We start from the raw sequence: 21,395 nt of genomic DNA on the forward strand, positions 1-21,395 counted from the left end.
GTCAGAGCCACCTCTGTCTTTGACATTCCACTCTCACTTTCCTCCTGGCTTTCCTCTCTCCACCTCTGAATTCATGTTCCACAAGCATCTTTTTTATTTACCTCTCTATCGATCTGTCCCAATTGATTTTTTTGTTTACCTTTTGCTCCCTCTGAAAAGGTAAAGGAGTGTAATGGTGGTGGTGACACCGCAGACTATGACACCTTGGACACTGTTTTAACAGTTGTCTTAGTCATTTTCCTGGAAGCTAATTAATTTAAAACCTCTTCTCACTCCGGCACTTACCAAAGGCATGCGGTAAATTTAGGCCTGCGCTTATAAATTTGAGTGTGATGTAAGGATACCATCTTGAAAAGCACATTTAATAAAAAAAAAAGGTTATTATGGTCTTACCTTTACTTATAAATGAAGTCCATGCGCAGCTCTTTCTGATCAAAAGCATCGATAACTTGTTTATAGAAGTCTTCCTTATCTTTCTTCAGTTTTAAAAATCTCTCAGTCTCGATTGAGATCTTCCTTTATTACCTCCTGCATCGATTGAAAGTCCAGTTTAGAAAACTGTTTTATTTGGATGTATAATCCTCCATGTTAAAAGTGCAAGCGAGAGGAAAATATAAACGATCGCTGCTCACTCTTGCTGCTTGTTGTCGCTTCTTCTGCAGCCGAGTAGTCGCAAGAAGGATCACTAGCGCCCTCTACCACCAGGAGGCGGGAGTCATTTAATGACTCATATTTGACACACGCAGCTATGGTATATTAATAAAACATAGCTGCTTACTGTTCTTTTTAGCATATTCAATAGCTTGGACTTTGAATCCTACTGAATAGCTCTTAATCTTCTTCACTTTATGCGATTTCAAATTATTTAAATCAGCCTCCTTCATTTTGAAAATGATGACAGGTGAAGTGTCACTCGTGACGTGACGAGTTTGACCCGGCGGAAATTCTAGGCATGTGCTAATTATTTGACGAAACGAGTTTGACCCGGCGGAAATTCTAGACATGCGCTAATAAAAATAATATTTTGCGAAACAAGTTTGACCTGGCCCTGCGATGAGGTTGCGACTTGTCCAGGGTGTGCACCGCCTTCCGCCCAATTGTAGCTGAGATAGGCACCAGCGCCCCCCGCAACCCCAAAGGGAATAAGCGGTAGAAAATGGATGGATGGAGTTTGACCCGGCGTTAATCCTGAGTCGGCGGTAATGCTAAGCATGCGCTAATTATTTTGCGAAATTAGTTTGACCCGGCAGTAAATCTAGGCAGTCGCATACTATATACCCGGCGGCAATTCAAGGAAATACGTTATTCAATTGAATAGACTGCAAAGACAAGATATTTACTGTTCACACTGACAAACTTTCTTCTTTTTTGCAAAAAATCATGAACTTAGAATGGAATGGCAGCAACACATGTTAAAAAAGGCATTTTTACCAGTGTGTTACATGGCCTTTTCTTTTAACAACACCCAGTAAAGGTTTGGGAACTGAGGAAACACATTTTTGAAATGGAATTTTTTCCCGTTCTTGCTTGATGTACAGCTTAAGTTGTTCAACAGTCTCACGCCTCATATTTTAGCACCACACATTTTCAATGTCTGGACTACAGGCAGGCCAGTCTAGTACCCGCACTCTTTTACTATGAAGCCACGCTGTTGTAACACCTGGCTTGGCATCGTCCTGCTGAAATAACCAGGGGCGTCCATGATAACAACATATGTTGCTCCAAAAGCTCTATGTACCTTTCAGCATTAATGGTGCCTTCACAGATGTGTAAGTTACCCATGCCTTGGGCACTAATGCACCCTCATACCATAACACATGCTGACTTTTACACTTTCACCCTAGAACAGTTCGGATGGTTCCTTTCTTCTTTGGTCCACAGTTTCCTCCAAAAATTTGAAATGTGGACTCGTCAGACCACAGAACACTTTTCCACTTTGCATCAGTCCATCTTAGATGAGCTCGGGCCCGGCCAAGCGTTTCTGGGTGTTGTTGATAAATGGCTGTGGCTTTGCACAGTAGAGTTTTAACTTGCACTTACAGATGTAGCGACCAACTGTAGTTACTCACAGTGGTTTTCTGAAGTGTTCCTGAGCCCATGTGGCAATATCCTTTACACACTGATGTGGCTTTTTGATGCCTGAGGGATCCAAGGTGCGTAATATCATGGCTTACGTGCAGTGATTTCTCTACATTCTCTGAACCTTTTGATGATATTACAGAGCATAGATGGTGAAATCCCTAAATTCCTTGCAATAGCTGCTTGACAAATGTTGTTCTTAAACAATTTGTTGACAAAGTAGTAACCCTCGCCCCGTCCTTGTTTGTGAATGAGTGAGCATTTCATGGAAGCTGCTTTTATAGCCAATCATGGCACCCGCCTGTTCCCAATTAGCCTGTTCACCTGTGGGATGTTCGAAATGAGTGTTCGATGAGCATTCTTTAACTTTCTCACTCTTTTTTGCCACTTGTGCCAGCTTTTTTGAAACATGTTGCAGGCATCAAATCCCAAATGAGCGAATATTTGCAAAGAAGAAGAAAGTTTGTCGGTGTGAACATGGAATATCTTGTCTTTGCAGTCTATTCAATTGGATATAAGTTGAAAAGGATTTGTTGTAGTCTATTTTTATTCAGCGTTTACACAAGGTGACAACTTCACTGCTTTTGGGCTTTGTACATGCTTCTCATGTGTTGTTACTTTCCTGAAAACAGTCAACACATGAGTCTTTTGTGGGCCCATTAGTAAGTTGTATATTTTTTCATGTAATTTTTTTTTATACATTATGTCTTTCATTGCAGTTCCATTGGCAGCAAAACAGGCCCAGAGCATAATACTACCACCACCATGTTTGACGGTAGGTCTGGTGTTCCTGGGATTAAAGGCCTCACCTTTTCTCCTCCAAAAATATTGCTGGGTATTGTGGCCAAACAGCTCCATTTTTGTTTCATCTGACATCACATGGACAAAAATAAGACCTTCTGGGGGGAAGTCCTGACTTAAAGGTGTGGACAATGCTGAAGAAACAAGTCCATGTCATAAAAGCAACACATTTAGCTGAACTACAGCAATTTTGTGGTGAAAAATGCATGTAAGCAGGAGCTTGTGGATGGCTACCAAAAGCGCCGTATTGCAGTGAAACTTGCCAAGGGACATGTAGGCAAATATTAACATTGCTGTATGTATACTTTTGATTGCTCACATTTTCAGTAGAGCCATAATAAATTCATAAAAGAAGCAAACTGCATGAATGTTTTTTTGTGAGGAACAAATATGTGCTCCAATCACTACATCGCAAACAAATAAGAGTTGTAGAAAGTCAAGACAGCCATGACATGATGTTCTCTACAAGTGTACATACACTTTTGAGCAGGACTGTACAGTATGTATTGCAGGGGTGTCCAAACTTTTTCCACTGAGGGCCGCACACTGAAAAATCAAAGCAAGCTGGGGCCATTTTGATATGTTTTTCTTTAAAAAAAACAATACAATATACCGTATTTCCTTGAATTTCCGCCGGGCGCTAATTAATTTAAAACCTCTTCTCACTCCGGCACTTACCAAAGGCATGCTGTAAAAATTTGAGTGTGATGTAAGCTTGGACCTTAAATCCTACTTAATAGCTCTTAATCTTCTTCCCTTTATGCGATTTCAAATTACCGGTATTGAAATCAGCCTCCTCCATTTTGAAAATGATGACAGGGGAAGTGTCACTCGTGACGTCACGAGTTTGACCCGGCGATAATACTAAGCATGCGCTAATTATTTTGCGAAGCGCGTTTGACCCGCCAGTAATTCAAGGCAGGCGCATACCAGGGGCGTCACTAGAACTAATACTGAACTGGGGCACACCTGGGGCACAAATAATTCATGTGAGCGTGCAAAGCGCGCAAGCAAAAACATTTTTAACACTTATTTATCATAAAAAATACATAAATAGTGCTTTAAACTATGAAATCATATCAGATTATGTTGTATGGATCTTTGATTAACCACCTGAAATTAACTAATGCATTTTTTTTTTTTTTCCAAGATGGCGCTGCTGTAGTGGTTGCTGTTGGCAGGAGCTCTGTGCTCTTGTGTCATCCTTTTGTGTTACCCTCTTTTTTTCATGTCTTATTATATTTTCTTGCCTTTTGGGACTGTGTGACAAGGGGTGGCACTTTCGTGACCTCGGTGGTGCTTTTTTTGTGGACTTCTGGATCTGCCTCCCGGGAGCCTTTTGGCCATGGAGACCAGCTGCAGGGTCTCTGCCACACCGGAGTAGGTTTGGAGGGACTGGAGGAGATGCGGATGAGGGGACAGGGCTGCGGAGCTGGCACTGAGCGCTGGGACGGAGAGTCTTCGCGGTGTCTTGGCTGGGTGAGCAGGTGTCGGACACCTCAGTCACCTTGGACGTATCCTCGCTCATCCACGCGGACTGGACACTGGCCGAGAGTGGAGTCGGCTGTCTTGGTTGCTTTGTTGGGTCTGCTCTTGTCTCTGGCCATGCTGCCTCCACCCCAGCGGACGATGGCGTGGAACACCGCAGAGGCCACCACAGTGGATATGTTTCTTTTACTTTTTATTCATAGCTGTATGTAGAAGTGTCTGGTTGTATCTGCTGCTTTAATGTCTTTAATGTCCTCTGTGTTCTTTGATGTTTGATGTTTCCCTCTTACACACATGTAAGAGGGATGTGTACTATGGCTATGAGTTGTTGTTTTTTTCCCTTGGCCTCAGTCTGCACCCCCTCTCCAGGGCCCAGGCTAAGACTGATATTTTTAATTCTATTTTAATCTTCTATTTTTTTCTCCCATTCCCCCCCCCCTTGTTTACCTGTATCTCATCTTTTTTGTAAGGGGCGCTGGAAGCCGGCAGACCCGTCAGCGATCCTGTTCTGTCTCCCTGTAATGTTTGTCTGATCTTGAATGGGATTGTGCTGAAAATTTCAATTTTCCTGAAGGCACTCTCCCGACGGAATAAATAAAGTACTATCTAATCTAATCTAATCTGATCTACGTGTGCACTTTTTTACTCCAGACTTCTAAACTGCTACTGGTAAAAGCAAAAAGGAAGAGCAATGAATCTTTTAGAAATATATATTGCAGTAATCATCTACAAATTTAACATCCATCCATCCATCCATCCATCCATCCATCTTCTTCCGCTTATCCGAGGTCGGGTCGCGGGGGCAGCAGCCTAAGCAGGGAAGCCCAGACTTTCCTCTCCCCAGCCACTCGGTCTAGCTCTTCCCGGGGGATCCCGAGGCATTCCCGGGCCAGCCGGGAGACATAGTCTTCCCAACGTGTCCTGGGTCTTCTCCGTGGCCTCCTACCGGTTGGACGTGCCCTATACACCTCCCTCGGGAGGCGTTCGGGTGGCATCCTGACCAGATGCCCGAACCACCTCATCTGGCTCCTCTCGATGTGGAGGAGCAGCGGCTTTACTTTGAGTTCCTCCCGGATGACAGAGCTTCTCACCCTATCTCTAAGGGAGAGCCCCGCCACACGGCGGAGGAAACTCATTTCGGCCGCTTGTACCCATGATCTTATCCTTTCGGTCATGACCCAAAGCTCATGACCATAGGTGAGGATGGGAACGTAGATCGACCGGTAAATTGAGAGCTTTGCCTTCCGGCTCAGCTCCTTCTTCACCACAACGGATCGTTGTGGTGAAGAATTTAACATCTACAAAATAGAATTTAACATCTACAAAAGTAAAACAAAAAATAAAGCACCCCTACATCTCTGGGTTCTTTTATATTATTTAATTTCCATTTATGGCAATGTGGCTAATCCTATTTCAGATACACAAAACTATAAAATATACACAAAACAATAAAGCCACAGTAGTAGAATAAATCAACAACTGTTGTGTGTCTGTTCAGGGAATCATTTTCTGAGAAGTAAATTGTAACGTCTCCTTTTCATTTTTGCAAAGTGATCAATCACTCTGGACAGACATGGAAATATTACAGTAACTGTTATACAGTTGACCAGTGGTTCCCAACTGCTGGGTCGTGACATAAAAGTGGATTGTGTGTCATTTTCAGTGAGTCGCAGTCAGATGTGTGCATGGAAAAAAAAAGTTTAGGGAGAAAAAAAATCAAATTGTGGCAACAAAACCAGATATTTTTAGCCATTTTTCTCGTGACTATTAGTGAGTATTTTAGCAAAAGGCAAACCGACTAACAAGTTGGAGGAGGACTCAGGACAGTAATGGAATTTTTTTCTTTTTTTAATCCAAATGGGGCAACAAAACCTGATATTTTCAGCCATCTTTCTGAAAACAAATACAGAAATGTTACTATTTTTTCTGGAAACAAAACCAGATGCTTTAGCTGTAGCCATTTTTCTGGTGACAAAACAAGATTATTTTAGTCAAAGTCACACGGATTAACAAGACAAGTCTACTGTGCTATTTTTCTGTGAAATAAACTTGAATGATTAAAAAATTGGCTCACGACTTGATTATATGGAAAAATGTTTTTCTTCCTGAAGATAAACCATTTGAGAAGAACTCAACTCACACATGCTTACTCCAAATCATCATTGATGCAGAACCAGCAGACAATAACCAACATGATGTTTCATGTTCGTTAGAAATTCCCCCGACAGCTCGTACAGCAAATGAATGTTTGTCTTGATACAGGGAATAATGTTAGCTAACTTATTATCAACTTAAGACAATGATGTTGCCTAGCTAGCTAGGACTTCACTTACATCTCTCATTCCTGCTGCTTCTTCTCTGCTGCTGGTGAATAACTTTCTGATATCCATCTAGGAGTTACAGTTTCAGTCAAATCAAAATCTAAATAATGTAATTAACAAATTGTTGTTGGCTAACGTCACCTACCTCACGCAGTGATTCGCAGCCCCTCTCTCTCTCTCTTTCTCAACCGAAGTCTCGATCCACACGTGAATAAATTACCATATTAATTAGCCATGTGCTCATTGTTAGAGGAGTGAATACAGTAGCAATCAATTACCATACTAAGTAGTATGTGCGCTGTTGTCTATGTTATGTAGACTTAAAACTCTGAAGCGTTTTTTTTTTTAATTGGTGAAATTTTTACTGGGGCACTGCAGATCAACAGTGGGGCACGTGCCCCAGTGAAACATGTCTGGCGACGCCCCTGGCGCATACTATATGCCCGGCGGCAATTCAAGGAAATACGGTATGCAACATTTTCCCCCAAAAGTATCTCAAAGTGTAATATTTAATGTGACATTGATTTTGTTTAATTATTATTATTTTTTAAAAAGAAAATAACAGCCTGCATGGCTGCTTTGTATTATTAGAGTAAACATTGCAACATTTTCTTGTCACATTTCACCTGTTTACTCTTTTATACCACTTTTTCAGTTTTTTTCAAATTTTTTTAATCGTATTTTTAGAATGTGCTCAGGGCCGTTAAAATATTACCCGCGGGCCGCACTTTGGACACCACTGATGTATTGGTCCCAGAGGGCGGGGCTACAGAAGTGTGGAGAAGGGTGTGTGAAGCGCGGGAGTGAAACACGTGACTAGTGCGGATGTGTATCATTAGTTCCTTCAATACAAGAGCGCGATGTATGACAACAAGTCCTACAGAGGGCAAAAGGAGGCCGTTATTCATGGAATCATGTTTTACAGATGAACAGATGGCAATAGAAATATAAATCTAAAGACATGACGTCTTTAATAAACAACCACAAATATGCCTAAAGATTTAATTTGGAAAGAAGCGGAAGTAGTGATCACGCTAACGTCCGTGCGCTTGTTGCGAGCGGAGTGTTGTGCGGAACAGAGGCAAGAAGACGCAGGAAAGGATCCACTCGGAGTGGATTTGGGTGTCGCGCCTCTTCGTCCGCAGCCCGCACAGCTCACCTGGACGACAGGCCGCTCTGGCCGGACATTGGCGGGACGACAGGCCGCTCTGACCGGACATTGGCGGGAAAACAGGCCGTGGGAAAGGAGGCTGTCCAGGCTGCTAGGTAAATAAATACTCTTCCACATCTGGAAGACGAAAAGATCTTCTATGAACGCCATTTGGACACAGCAGGGAACACTTGACGTGACGTGACGTGACGTGACGTGTGTGCTGGTAGTGTGCAAGCGTGCCTCTTTTCTCCCGCCATGACTAGTCTCCATCTGCAGCCACCCACTATGGACTATCATAATCATCACCACTCATTACAACCATCACAATAACATCAATAAAAACAACAACAAATGTACAAGTCAAAGTAATGGTAGTCATAATAATAATAACGAAAACACAACTATTAAAGGCCTACTGAAACGAGATTTTTTTATTCTTTGTGTCATACTTCAACATTTCGCGATATTGCCATATTTTTCTGAAAGGATTTAGTAGAAAACATCCACGATAAAGTTCGCAACTTTTGGTCGCTAATAAAAAAAGCCTTGCCTGTACCGGAAGTAGCAGAAAATGTGCGCGTGATGTCACGGGTTGTGGAGCTCCTCACATCCTCACATTGTTTACAATCATGGCCACCAGCAGCTAGAGCAATTCGGACCGAGAAAGCGACAATTTCCCCATTAATTTGAGCGAGGATGAAAGATTTGTGGATGAGGATAGTGAGAGTGAAGGACTATGGGGCGGCATGGCGTAGTGGGTAGAGCGGCAGTGCCAGGTTTGCTTCCCACCTATTGACATCCAAATCGCTGTCTTGTGTCCTTGGGCAGGACACTTCACCTTTGCCCCCGGTGCCGCTCACACTGGTGAATGAATGATGAATGAATGATTGGTGGTGGTCGGAGGGGCCGTAAGCGCAAATTGGCAGCCACGCTTCCGTCAGTCTACCCCAGGGCAGCTGTGGCTACTGATGTAGCTTACCACCACCAGGTGTGAATGAATGATGGGTTCCCACTTCACTGTGAGCGCTTTGAGTATCTAAAAATAGAAAAGCGCGATATAAATCTAATCCGTTATTATTATTATTGTTAGGAAAAAATAAAGGCGAGGGCAGTGGGAGTGATTCAGGTGTTATTAGACACATTTACTAGGATCATTCTGGAAAATCCCTTATCTGCTTATTGTGTTGCTAGTGTTTTAGTGAGATTATATGGTACCTGAAAGTCGGAGGGGTGTGGCCACGGGTGTGGTGACCGCCAGTGTCTTTGAGGGAAGCCACGCAGCTGCAGGGGGACGCAAGCTCCGCTCATAACTACGATAAGAGCCGACTTATTACCACAATTTTCTCACCGAAACCTGCCGGTTGACATGTGGTCGGGAACCATGTTCGCTTGACCGCTCTGTTCCATAGTAAAGCTTCACCTTGGGGAATGTAAACAAGGAAACACCGGCTGTGTTTGTGTGGCTAAAGGCGGCCGCAATACACCGCTTCCCACCTACATCTTTCTTCTTTGACGTCTCCATTATTAATTGAACAAATTGCAAAAGATTCAGCAACACAGATTTCCAGAATACTGTGTAATTATGCGATTAAAGCAGACCACTTATAGCCGTGAGCGGTGCTGGAAGAACATGTCCGCTACAACCGGTGATGTCACGCGTCATCATTCCACAACGTTTTCAACAGGATACTTAAAGGCCTACTGAAAGACACTACTACCGACCAAACAGTCTGATAGTTTATATATCAATGATGAAATATTAACATTGCAACACATGCCAATACGGCTGGTTTAGTTTACTAAATTACAATTTTAAATTTCCCCACGGAGTTTCTTGTTGAAAACGTCGCGGAATGATGATGCGGGCGCGTGACGTCTCGAGTTGGAGGGGACATATTAGCGCAGCACCACTAGCGGCTAAAAGTCGTCTCTTTTTATGGCGCAATTACACAGTATTTTGGACATCTGTGTTGCTGAATCTTTTGCAATTTGTTCAATTAATAATGGAGAAGTCAAAGTAGAAAGATGGAGGTGGGAAGCTTTAGCCTTTAGCCACACAAACACACGGTGTTTCCTTGTTTAAAATTCCTGGAGGTGAAGCTTTGCTATGGATCAGAGCGGTCAAGCGAACATGGATCCTGACCGCTTGTCAACCGGCATGTTTCGGTGAGAAAATTGTGGTAAAAAGTCGCCTCTCACCGGAGATCAGCGGAACTTCTGTCGTGATGCTGCTGCCGTGACTAATTTCCTCAGAGACTGGCGTCAAGACACCCTTCCGACTATCAGGTACTATTTAATGTCACTAAAACACTAGCCACACAATAGAAAAATAAGGGATTTCCAGAATCATCCGAGTGAATGTGTCTAAAAACATCCGAATCTTTTGCAATGCAATCGCCTTTTTTTTTTTCAACTTTATTATTATTATTTTTTTTTTCTAGTCCTTTGCTATCAATATCGTCAGCCACAAATCTTTCATCCTCGCTCAAATTAATGGGGAAATTGTCGTTTTCTCGGTCCGAATAGGAGGCTCCCATTATAAACAATGTGAGGATGTGAGGAGCCCTCACACGGGTGACGTCATCGTCCGCGACTTCCGGTAAAGGCAAGGTTTTTTTTTATTAGCGACCAAAAGTTGCGAACTTTATCGTCGATGTTCTCTACTAAATCCTTTTTAGCCAAAATATGGCAATATCGCGAAATGATCAAGTATGACACATAGAATGGATAAGAAAATCTCATTTTAGTAGGCCTTTAAAAGAAAAGGTGATGTAACACAGTGGTGAACATGCCCTTTCCCAACTACTTTGGCACGTGTTGCAGCTATGAAATTCCAGGTTAATTATTATTTGCCCAAAAAAAATTGAACATCAAATATGTTGTCTTTGTAGCATATTCAACTGAATATGGGTTGAAAAGGATTTGCAAATCATTGTATTCCGTTTATATTTACATCTAACACAATTTCCCAACTCATATGGAAACAAGGTTTGTACCTTAAACTTTTGCTCGATTTTTTTGTAAGGTTTAATGGCGGCTTTTTTTCGACAGCAGGGGACGAGCGGCTCCTCCCAGGACCATGGAGACAGAGGAGGCGGTCGGTCCAGCTGCTCTCAAGTGGTGGAGCGTGCCCACTCAGACCGTCACCGTGGCGCGGCGCTACGGAAAGCAGCCGTCACCCCGCTGAGGCCAGACTGTGGGTCATGTGGCTGGAGGGGCGGGGCCACTCGGTGAAAGTCAGCCAGTCCACCTCGGAGCACACGCGGACCTGAGCGGCGGCCACATCGACCGAGAGCATGCCTCGGAACCGAGCCTTCTCCGAGCCGGAGTGCTCGGCCGAGTACTCGGCGGACTGCTCGGTGACGCTGCCCTCCGACCCCGGGCAGGCGGTGGGGCGCACACACGAGGTGACGGTGCGCAGCTCGGGATGCTGCCTCTGCCTGCCCCGCTTCATGCGGCTCACCTTTGCGCCGGAGTCCCTGGAGAACCTGTACCAGACCTACTTCCGCCGCCAGAGACACGAGACCCTGCTGGTGCTGGTGGTGTTTGCCGCGCTCTTCGACAGCTTCGTCATCGTCATGTGCGCCGTGGTCTACACCAGCGACAAGCTGGCCTCCGTCCTGGTGGCGTCGCTGGGACTTCTGGCCGACGTGGTCCTCTACCTGCTGTGCCGCTTCGGGCTGCTGCCGGAGCGCATCTCCAGGCGGGTGGTGCCCTACGCCCTGTGGGTGCTCATCGCCGCCCAGATCTTCTGCTACCTGGGTCTGAACTACGCCCGCTCCCACCAGGCCAGCGACACGGTGGGCTGGCAGGCCTTCTTCAGCTTCTCCTTTTTCCTCACGCTGCCGCTGAGGCTGACGCCCATCGTGCTGATGGCCAGCGTCACCTGCGGGGTGCACACCCTGGTCCTGGGGGTCACCATCGCCCAGCAGCAGCAGGAGAACATCCAGGGAGCCGCGCTGGGAAGACAGGTGAGGACACGTTACCTTTGAGCAGGGGTGTCCAAACTTTTTCCACTGAGGGCCGCACACTGAAAAATCACTGCAAGTGGGGGCCATTTTGATATTTTTTTTATTTCAAAAAGCAATACAATATATGTGTAAAAATATACATTCAGGCTTGATCCCAGGGACCCCAAAGGATTTTGGTCAAAAAAATATTTAAAATGTGTCATTATTTTATGTTATTGTTATTCAATGTTTAAATCTCTAGACCAGATGAGTCGCCCGCTGGCCTGTTCTAAAAATAGCTCAAATAGCAGCACTTACCAGTAAGCTGCCTCTGTTTTATAAAATTGTATTTATTTACTAGCAAGCTGGTCTCGCTTTGCTCGACATTTTTATTTCTAAGAGAAGTGAAGTGATTTATATTTATATAGCGCTTTTCTCGAGTGACTCAAAGCGCTTTACATAGTGAAACCCAATATCTAAGTTACATTAAAACCAGTTTGGGTGGCACTGGGAGCAGCTGGGTAAAGTGTCTTGCCCAAGGACACAACGGCAGTGACTAGGATGGCGGAAGCGGGAATCGAACCTGCAACCCTCGAGTTGCTGGCATGGCCACTCTATCACCCGAGCTATGCCGAGAGACAAAAGTCAAATAGAATTTGAAAATCCAAGAGAACATTTTAAAACCTTGGTCTTCACTTGTTTGAATAAATTCATAATTTTTTTTAAATTTTGCTTCTTATAACTTTCAGAAAGACAATTTTAGAGAAAAAATACAACCTTGAAAATAGTTTTAGGAATTTTAAACACATATACCTTTTTACCTTTTGAATTCCTTCCTCTTTTTTCCTGACAATTTAAATCAATGTTCCAGTAAAAAAAATATATATATATTGTAAAGAATAATAAATACATTTTAATTTAATTCTTCATTTTAATTTCTGTTTTTTCGACGAAGAATATTTGAAATATTTCTTCAAACTTATTATGATTAAAATAAAATAAAAATATTGTGGCAAATCTAGAAAATCTTTAGAATAACATTTAAATTTTATTTCAAAGTCTTTTGAATTTCTTTTAAAATTTTTGTTCTGGAAAATCTAGAAGAAATAATGATTTGTCTTTGTTAGAAATATAGCTTGGTCCAAAGTGCAGATTGGATTTTAACCTATTTAAAACATGTCATCAAAATTCTAAAAACAAAAATCCTTCCGTAAAAGGAAAAAAATGTACGACGGAATGACAGACAGAAATACCCATTTTTAATATATGTATATATAGATTTATTTATTAAAGGTAAATTGGGCAAATTGGCTATTTCTGGCAATTTATTTAAGTGTGTATCAAACTGGGAGCCCTTCGCATTAATCAGTACCCAAGAAGTAGTTCTTGGTTTCAAAAAGGTTGCTGACCCCTGCTCTAGATCAACATTAGGTCTATCTGTCAATATAACGTTTTTAAAGATTGAAGTTGCATGCCCTTTTTGTCTAAGAAAACCCTGTTTTGTTATGGGAAAAAAACACAAAATATGCAATAGTTTCCACCAATAGAACTTTAAAGTGGAATATTTGAGATTATAGAATAATTGGAGCCTTAAAAATGTCAACACGTAACACCATTGATTTCAATTTATTATTTTTTTTAGCAATGACATAAAAAAAAATCGCACTAAAATTATTGGGGATAAAAATACTTTTTTTTTTTACTGTTTACTTTAAACACAATCGTCTTGAGATCAACTTCAGATCCATCTGTCAATTATAACTTTTAATGTTGTCAATGTTTTTTATTTGTTCTTATTAGGCCCTTCTTTAGAAAAAAAACATCTTTGTTTTTTATATGGCAAACACAAAATATGCAACATTTTCCCCAAAAAATATCTCAAAGTGGAATATTTGATTAATTATTATATTTTTAAAGAAAATAACAGCCTGCATGGCAGCTTTGTGTTAAACATTGCAACATTTTCTTGTAACATTTCACCTGTTTACTCTTTTATACCGCTTTTTCTGTTTTTTATTTTTTTAAATCGAATTTTTAGAATGTGCTTAGGGCCGCTAAAAAATTACCCGCGGGCCGCAAATTTTATACTGAAATTTTAGTTTTTATACACTGATTGTTTTTCTACACTCAATTTTCTTACACTTAAGTCTGTTTTTACACTGAATTTTTAGTCACTAAATGTTTTTACAGTGGGCTTCACGGTGGTAGAGTGGTTAGTGCGTCTGCATCACAATACGAAGGTCCTGTGTAGTCCTGGGTTCAATCCCGGGCTCGGGATCTTTCTGTGTGGAGTTTGTATGTTCTCCCCGTGAATGTGTGGGTTCCCTCCGGGTACTCCGGCTTCCTCCCACTTCCAAAGACATGCACCTGGGGGTAGGCCCCCCCCCACCTCCAAAGACATGCACCTGGGGATAGGCCCCTCCCACCTCCAAAGACAGGCACCTGGGGATAGGCCCCTCCCACCTCCAAAGACAGGCACCTGGGGATAGGTTGATTGGCAACTCTAAATTGGCCCTAGTGTGTGAATGTGAGTGTGAATGTTGTCTGTCTATCTGTTGGCCCTGCGATGAGGTAGCGACTTGTCCAGGGTGTACCCCGCCTCCGCCCGATTGTAGCTGAGATAGGCACCAGCGCCCCCCGCGAACCCAAAGGGAATAAGTGGTAGAAAATGGATGTTTTTACAGTTATTTTTTTTTAATGGCAAATTTTTATACACTAAATGTTTTTACACTGAATTTATACACACACAATCTTTACTCGAAATATTTGATACTGAAATTTTTGTTTTTATACATTGATTATTTTTCTACACTCAAGTTTCGTACACTTAAGTCTGTCTTTGCTCTGAATTTTTACTCACAAATTTTTTTTACGTCAAATTTTTATACAATAAATCTTTTTAAACGGAATTTATATAAACGCAATTTTTACCCCGAAATTTTATGCTGAAATTTTGGTTTTTATACACTGATTGTTTTTCTACACTCAATTTTCTTACACTTAAGTCTGTTTTAACACTGAATTTTTACTCACTAAATGTTTTTAAAGTGATTTTTTTAACGCCAAATTTTTATACACTAATTGTTTTTAAACGGAATATTTTTACATTGAATTTATATACGCGCAATTTTTACTTTGAATATTTTATACCACATTTTTTTAATACACTGATTGTTTTTATACACACAATTTTTTTTTACCCTTAAGTCTTATACACTAATTGTTTTACATTAAATTTTTAGTCACTGAATTTGTATACATTTTTTTACACAGTTTTTATTTACACAGAATTTGTATACACATTTTTATACACTACTTTTTTACACTGACTTTTTACACCAAATTTTTATACACTTCAGTGATTTTCTCCTGAATTTTTTTACACTGATTTTCTGTTTACGCAGAATTTTTTACACTGAATGTTTTACCCCCAATTTTTAATGCTATATTTTTACTCCCTGAATTGTTATACACCTGGTCATGTTCTTTACACAAAATATTTTTACACTAAATTATTTGACACTTAATTTTTACACTGAATTTTATGCACATAATTTTTATACACTGATTTTTTTACACTGAATATTATACACTAAATGTTTTCACTGAATTTGTTCTATACTTAATTGTTGTAAACTGACTATTTAATTTTTATTCAAAATTTTTTACCGACTGAGTTTTTATACACTGACTAAGTTTTTTCATACTCATTTTTTTTACACTGAATTTTTACTCACTGATTTTTTATACATTGATTTTGTTTTGTTACACTGAATTTTCTTTACACCAAAATTTTACTCACTGAATTCTTTTACACTGTTTTTTTACAGCGATTTTTTACGGGAATTTTTTATACACTAAATTACTTTACACTGAATTTTTTTGTACACTGATTTTCTTTTTACATTGAATTTTCTTTATGCTGAGTTTGTATACACTGAATTTTTTTTACCCCCAATTTTGTATACTAGATTTCTATTCACTAGTCATTTTTTTTTAAACTGAATTATTTTTTACTCGAGATTATTTTAAACTGAACTGTTTACAATCTGAATTTTATGCACTGAATTCTAATACACATTGTTTTTATACACTGAATGTTTTACTCACTGAATGTTTCACACTGATTTTTTTTACACAGACTTTATTTAGTTTTTTATCCTGAATTTTTTCGGACTGTGTTTTTATACGCTAATTTTATTTTCACACTGTATTTTTTCACACTCATTTCTTTATCCTTAATTTTCTAAACACTACATTTTTCTGCACTGAATTTTTATGCACGGATAATTTTTACATTTAATGTACAAACCCCGTTTCTATATGAGTTGGGAAATTGTGTTAGATGTAAATATAAACGGAATACAATGATTTGCAAATCCTTTTCAACCCATATTCAGTTGAATGCACTACAAAGACAACATATTTGAGTTTCAAACTCATAATCTTTGGGGTTTTTTTTTTGCAAATAATAATTAACTTACCATTTCATGGCTGCAACACGTGCCAAAGTAGTTGGGAAAGGGCATGTTCACCACTGTGTTACATGACTTTTTCTTTTAAAAACAGTCAATAAACGTTTGGAAACTAAGGAAACTAATTGTTGAAGCTTTGAAAGTGGAATTATTTCCCATTCTCGTTTTATGTAGAGCTTCAGTCGTTCAACAGTCCGGGGTCTCTGCTGTCGTATTTTACGCTTCACAATGCGCCACACATTTTTGATGGGAGACATTTCTGGACTGCAGGCGGGCCAGGAAAGTACCCGCACTCTTATTTTACGAAGCCACGCTGTTGTAACACGTGCTGAATGTGGCTTGGCATTGTCTTGCTGAAATAAGCAGGGGCGTCCATGAAAAAGACGGCGCTTAGATGGCAGCATATGTTGTTCCAAAACCTGTATGTACCTTTCAGCATTAATGGTGCCTTCGCAGATGTGTAAGTTACCCATGCTTTGGGCACTAATGCACCCCATACCATCACAGATACTGGCTTTTGAACTTTCCGTCGATAAGTCTGGATGGTTCGCTTCCCCTTTAGTCCAGATGACACGATGTCAAATATTTCCTAAAACAATGTGAAATGTGGACTCGTCAGACCACAGAACACTTTTGCACTTTGCATTAGTCCATCTTAGATGATCTCGGGCCCAGAGAAGCCGGCGGTGTTTCTGGATGTTGTTGATAAATGGCTTTCACTTTGCATAGTAGAGCTTTAACTTGCACTTACAGATGTAGCGACTAACTTTATTTAGTGACGGTGGTTTTCTGAAGTTTTCCTGAGCCCATGTGGTGATATCCTTTAGAGATTGATGTTGGTTTTTGATACAGTGCTGATCATCCATCCAACCATCCATCCATTTCTACCGCTTATTCCCTTTTGAGGTTGCGGGGGGCGCTGGCGCCTATCTCAGCTACAATCGTGCTGATCATATAATATTTATTTTATACGATAGTATTGAATTAAAAAAGACAAATACATTTAGTCAGAAAAGATAACGTACTTTATTGACGCATTACTTATTTTAGGCCCAAAATACGACAAATGTGCTTACTAAAATAAAATGTAAGGAAAACCAGGATCGATTTAAAGTGTGATGTCGACATGTTTTGTGTATTATGTGTAAACCAAGCAGCTTTTCTGTCAAAGTTCTTATTTCAAGAATAAAAGCTCAGTACTGAAGCTTTTTTTGTTGATGTTGCCACACGTGAGAGACATCCGTCATGTTGACCAATGGAAGGAGCATCCATCTTTTTTTCAAATATCAAGCCCATGAAGGTGTACTTTTACAACGTGCAGTACAATGCAGCGCTTGTACTGCACGTCCTACGACCTTCTTGCTTTTTACTGCACATACTGTGGACATAAGGAAATTACAACCGGTCTGAGCTGATCATGCAAAATAATGACACAAACACACACGCACACACACACACACACACTGTGTTTACATTGACGGGTGTCAAACTGGTTTTCATTGCAGGCCACATAGCAGTTCTCTTGTAAACAAACTCCGGCAAAAGTCATTTATTCCGCCTAAAAAACACAATTTACAATTTCAACTGATGTAGGTGTAAAAAACAAAAAACAAATATGGATAACAAGAACGACAATGTTGATATATTCGTGGAAATGCCAAATATGGGCGCTAGTAATGGGTGGCAGTCTACTTTGTAGTGTAAAGTATTCTTACCGAGAGAACAGGGAACAGTGAACCCAAGGAGTGCTCTTCTTCTCCCTGGACCCTGAAACCTGAGCAAAGATGTGTAGGCGTGAGAGGAGAAGACATCTTGTCCTCTGACATGTGACAAGACTGACCGCCTTCCACCTTTGCCACCGCAGCTCCTGGCCAACGTGGTCATCTACATGTGTGCCATCACCGTGGGCATCATGTCCTACTACATGGCCGACAGGAAGCACCGCAAGGCCTTCCTGGAGGCCAGACAGTCCCTGGAGGTCAAGCTCAACCTGGAGGAGCAGAGCCAGCAACAGGTCAGATGTCACCTGCTGTATGATGTCATTCTCTCATGTTACTGTACTGACTGTTGGTACACACACACACACACACACACACACACACACATGCACACACACACACACACACACACACACACACACACACACGTGTGGTATGTAATAACAATAAAAAGGAGCTGTTTGGCCACAATACCCAGCAATATGTTTGGAGGATAAAAGGTGAGGCCTTTAATCCCAGGAACACCAGTCCTACCGTCAAGCATGGTGGTGCTAGTGTTATGCTCGGGGCCTGTTTTGCTGCCAATGGAACTGCTGCTTTAAATGGGACAATGAAAAAGGAGGATTAGCTCCAAATTTTTCAGGACAACCTACCTAAATCATCAGCTCGGAGGTTGGGTCTTTGACCACAAACACAGGTCAAAAGTGGTAAATGAATGGCTAAATCAGGCTAAAATGAAGGTTTTAGAATGGCCTTCCCAAAGTCCTGACTTGAACATGTGGACCAACCTCCGGGCTGATGATTTAGGTAGGTTGTCCTGAAGAATTTGGAGCTAATCCTCCTTTTTCATTGTCCCATTTAGCTCCAAATTCTTCAGGACAAGCTAAAATCATCAGCCCGGAGGTTGGGTCTTGGACTTGTTTCTTCAGCATTGTCCACATGTTCAAGTCAGGTCTTTGGGAAGGCCATTAAAAACCTCCATTTTAGCTTGGTTTAGCCGTTACTTTACCACTTTTGACCTGTGTTTGGGATCATTGTCCTGTTGGAACACCAAACTGTGCCCAAGACCCAACCTCTGGGCTGATGATTTAGGTAGGTTGTCCTGAAGAATTTGGAGCTAATCCTCCTTTTTAATTGTCCCATTGAGCTCCAAATTCTTCAGGACAAGCAAAAATCATCAGCCCGGAGGTTGGGTCTTGGACTTGTTTCTTCAGCATTGTCCACATGTTCAAGTCAGGTCTTTGGGAAGGCCATTATAAAACCTCAATTTTAGCTTGATTTAGCTGTTACTTTACCCTTTTTGACCTGTGTTTGGGGTCATTGTCCTGTTGGAACACCCAACTGTGCCCAAGACCCAACTTCCGGGCTGATGATTTAGGTAGGTTGTCCTGAAAAAAATTGAGCTAATCCTCCTTTTTCATTGTCCCATTTAGCTCCAATTTCTTCAGGACAAGCTAAAATCAACAGCTAGGAGGTTGGGTCTTGGGCGCAGTTGGATTTTCCAACAGGACCCCAAACACAGGTCAAAAGTGGTAAATGAATGGCTAAATCAGGCTAAAATGAAGGTTTTAGAATGGCCTTCCCAAAGTCCTGACATGGACATGTGGACCAACCTCCAGGCTGATGATTTTAGCTTGTCCTGAAGAATTTGGAGCTAATCCTACTTTTTAATTGTCCCATTTAGCTCAAAATTCTTCAGGACAAGCTAAAATCTCAGCCCGGAGGTTGGGTCTTGGACTTGTTTCTTCAGCATTGTCCACATGTTCAAGTCAGGAATGTGGGAAGGCCATTCTAAAACCTCTATTTTAGCCTGATTTAGCCATTCTTTTACCACTTTTGACCTGTGTTTGAGGTCATTGTCCTGTTGGAACACCCAACTGCACCCAAGACCCAACCTCCGGGCTGATGATTTAGGTAGGTTGTCCTGAAGAATTTGGAGCTAATCCTCCTTTTTCATTGTCCCATTTAAAGCAGCAGTTCCATTGGCAGCAAAACAGGCCCGGTGCATAATACTACCACCACCATGCTTGACGGTAGGGATGGTGTTCCTGGGATTAAAGGCCTCACTTTTTCTCCTCCCAACATATTGCTGGGTATTGTGGCCCAACAGCTCCATTTTTGTTTTATCTGACATCACAAGGACAAAGATAAGACCTTCTGGAGTAAAGTTATGTGGTCAGATGAAACGAGAATGGAGCTGTTTGGCCACAATACAAGCGGGTAAAGTATCTTGCCCAAGGACACAACGACAGTGATTGGGGATCGAACCTGCAACCCTCAAGTTGCTGGCACATCAGAGCCAAAGGTTTATAAAAACCTTTATAAACCATAAGAAGAACCTTAAAATTGACCCTAAAACAGCCAGGGAGCCAATGCAGAGGTTTTAAAAGTGGTGTAATGTGAGCCCGCCTTCTGGTCTTGCTCAGGAGTCCTCGTCTCTTTCTCTTATTGTGCGTTGGTGTGCAGGAACGCCTGCTGCTGTCCATCCTTCCCAAACACATCGCAGATGAGATGCTGCAGGACATGAAGAAGGAGCCCAGCCAGAAGGAGATGCAGCAGTTTAACACCATGTACATGTACAGACATGAAAATGTCAGGTAATGTCCCTGTCTCACTCCTGCACGTCTGTCAGAGGGGGTCCTCATCCCGTATCCATATTGCATGATGTTCCCATGTCAGCAAAAAGAAAATAAGTACTGTATGTAATGTGTGCCTGCATGTGTGATATCATGTGCGATACAAACAGTCCTGCTGTGTGTTTACTTGTGTGTGATATCATGTGCGATACAAGCAGTCCTGCTGTGTGTTTACTTGTGTGTGATATCATGTGTGAAAAAAGCAGTCCTGCCGCGTGTTTTCTGTGTGCGATATCATGTGGGAGACGAGTACTCCTGCTGCATGTTTCTTGTGTGTGATATCATGTGTGATACAAGCAGTCCTGCTGTGTGTTTACTTTTGTGTGATATCATGTGTGTTACAAGCAGTCCTGCCGCGTGTTTTCTGTGTGCGATGATATGTGCGAGACGAGCAGTCCTGCTTCATGTTTACTTGTGTGTGACATCATGTGCGATACAGACAGTCCTGCAGCGTGTTTACTTTTTGTGATATCACGTGCGATCCAAACAGTCCTGCAGCGTGTTTACTTTTGTGTGATATCATGTGTGATACAAACAGCGCTGCTGTGTTTTACTTGTGTGTGATATCATGTGTGATACACGCAGTCCTGCAGTGTTTGTTTGTGTTTGATATCATGTGTGATAAAAGCAGTGATGTAGTGATTTAATTGCGTGTGATACCACATGTGACGCAAGCGGTCCTGCTGCGTGTTTTCTGTGTGCGATGATATGTGCGAGACGAGCAGTCCTGCTGCATGTTTACTTGTGTGTGACATCATGTGCGATACAGACAGT

At 41.5% G+C, this 21,395-nt stretch overlaps 1 protein-coding gene across 4 annotated transcripts in view; it reads left to right on the top strand.

The window, feature by feature from the left end:
• Nucleotides 1–7,742: 7,742 nt before the first annotated feature.
• Nucleotides 7,743–21,395, top strand: part of adcy3a (adenylate cyclase 3a) — a 59,125-nt gene continuing 45,472 nt past the window's right edge. For 3 of the 4 annotated variants that reach the window (XM_061915197.1, XM_061915201.1, XM_061915200.1), the window contains exons 1-4: nt 7,743–7,955; nt 10,894–11,813; nt 18,132–18,281; nt 20,452–20,582. In XM_061915197.1, coding sequence (XP_061771181.1) covers nt 11,139–11,813; nt 18,132–18,281; nt 20,452–20,582 — 956 coding nt within the window. In that variant the 5' untranslated portion in view covers nt 7,743–7,955; nt 10,894–11,138. The remainder of the gene's footprint in view (nt 7,956–10,893; nt 11,814–18,131; nt 18,282–20,451; nt 20,583–21,395) is intronic. The other variant, XM_061915198.1, reaches the window with a different exon arrangement.

Source organism: Nerophis ophidion, linkage group LG11 (genome assembly GCF_033978795.1).
Source record: "Nerophis ophidion isolate RoL-2023_Sa linkage group LG11, RoL_Noph_v1.0, whole genome shotgun sequence".
Taxonomy (NCBI): Eukaryota; Metazoa; Chordata; class Actinopteri; order Syngnathiformes; family Syngnathidae; genus Nerophis; species Nerophis ophidion.